Source organism: Gastrolobium bilobum, unplaced genomic scaffold (genome assembly GCF_033153095.1).
Source record: "Gastrolobium bilobum isolate Gb01-03AN ecotype WA unplaced genomic scaffold, APGP_CSIRO_Gbil_v1 utg5155, whole genome shotgun sequence".
Taxonomy (NCBI): Eukaryota; Viridiplantae; Streptophyta; class Magnoliopsida; order Fabales; family Fabaceae; genus Gastrolobium; species Gastrolobium bilobum.
In genome coordinates, this window is record NW_026899054.1 from 142536 (window position 1) to 143521 (window position 986).

The 986-nt window shown below is 43.5% G+C and overlaps 1 protein-coding gene across 1 annotated transcript; it reads right to left on the minus strand.

Annotated features, from left to right (window-relative positions):
• Window positions 1-214: 214 nt before the first annotated feature.
• LOC133286627 (ethylene-responsive transcription factor ERF084-like) lies at window positions 215-730 on the minus strand. The gene has a single exon (XM_061484064.1). The coding sequence runs from the start codon at window positions 728-730 to the stop codon at window positions 215-217; it is 516 nt and encodes a 171-aa protein (XP_061340048.1).
• Window positions 731-986: the final 256 nt, after the last annotated feature.

Genomic DNA, 986 nt, shown 5'->3' on the forward strand with positions numbered 1-986 from the left:
AATAAAGTTAGTTTAGCTTCTATGCGCATACTCCATAAAACATATATATAGTCCTTCGTTCATTAATTCAAGTGCATATTTTAACAGGTTATATCTATATATATGAACATACATTGCACAGATTCATGGCCAAACAAACCACCATAACCCCACAGCATCACAAACAAAAAGAAACCTAGTAATCTGCTAAGCAGACACATAAATATATTTGTATTTAACCTACACTGAACAATTGTTCTACAGAGGTAACCACGGAACACTTCCTAGTACTGTTGGGCGTGGTTTTCGGCTTAACGGTACCACCACTCAAAAGTTTAACTTCCGAGGTTGACGGCGGCGATAGTGGTAACACCGGCGGTGCCTTGAAGTTTGTCCGAGCCTTGGAGCCTCTCAAGCGCCTTGCGGCCGCGTCATAAGCACGCGCCGCCTCCTCGGCCGTGTCGAAGGTCCCCAGCCAGTGGCGGCACCGACCTATTCGGTCTCGTATCTCCGCCGACCACCTACCCCAAGGTCTCTTCCTCACTCCCCTGTAGCTCTTGTTAACCGAAACATTAACGGTGTTCTCCACCTTCTTTGGAGTCACAGGCTCCGAAACCAAAATGGAAGCCGAAAACGTGGCCGTTTTGTTGTAGTTGGGTCCAAAGAGGACGTGTTCTCCAACGACCACAGCGATTCCTTCGAGCGCCGTTTTGGTGGTTGTGGTTTCATGTAAGAAAATTTCGCCGTTCATGGTTATGGACTTACGGTGTCTTGTGGCCCCGGCAAAGTGCAAATATTTATACCAGAAATAATCGATCATTTGAATATAATGAAAATGTTACTAAATACAAAAAGGAAAAAGAAAAGAAAAAGAAAATTGATATATTTTAATAGAGAAAAGTAGATATTGCTGTCAATTTCGATAAGACTGTAATCCCTCGTATTTACATGTTTGTCTTTCCTAGGCTGGCTCTAGCCTGTAGGGATACACCTTTTACAAGGTCTTA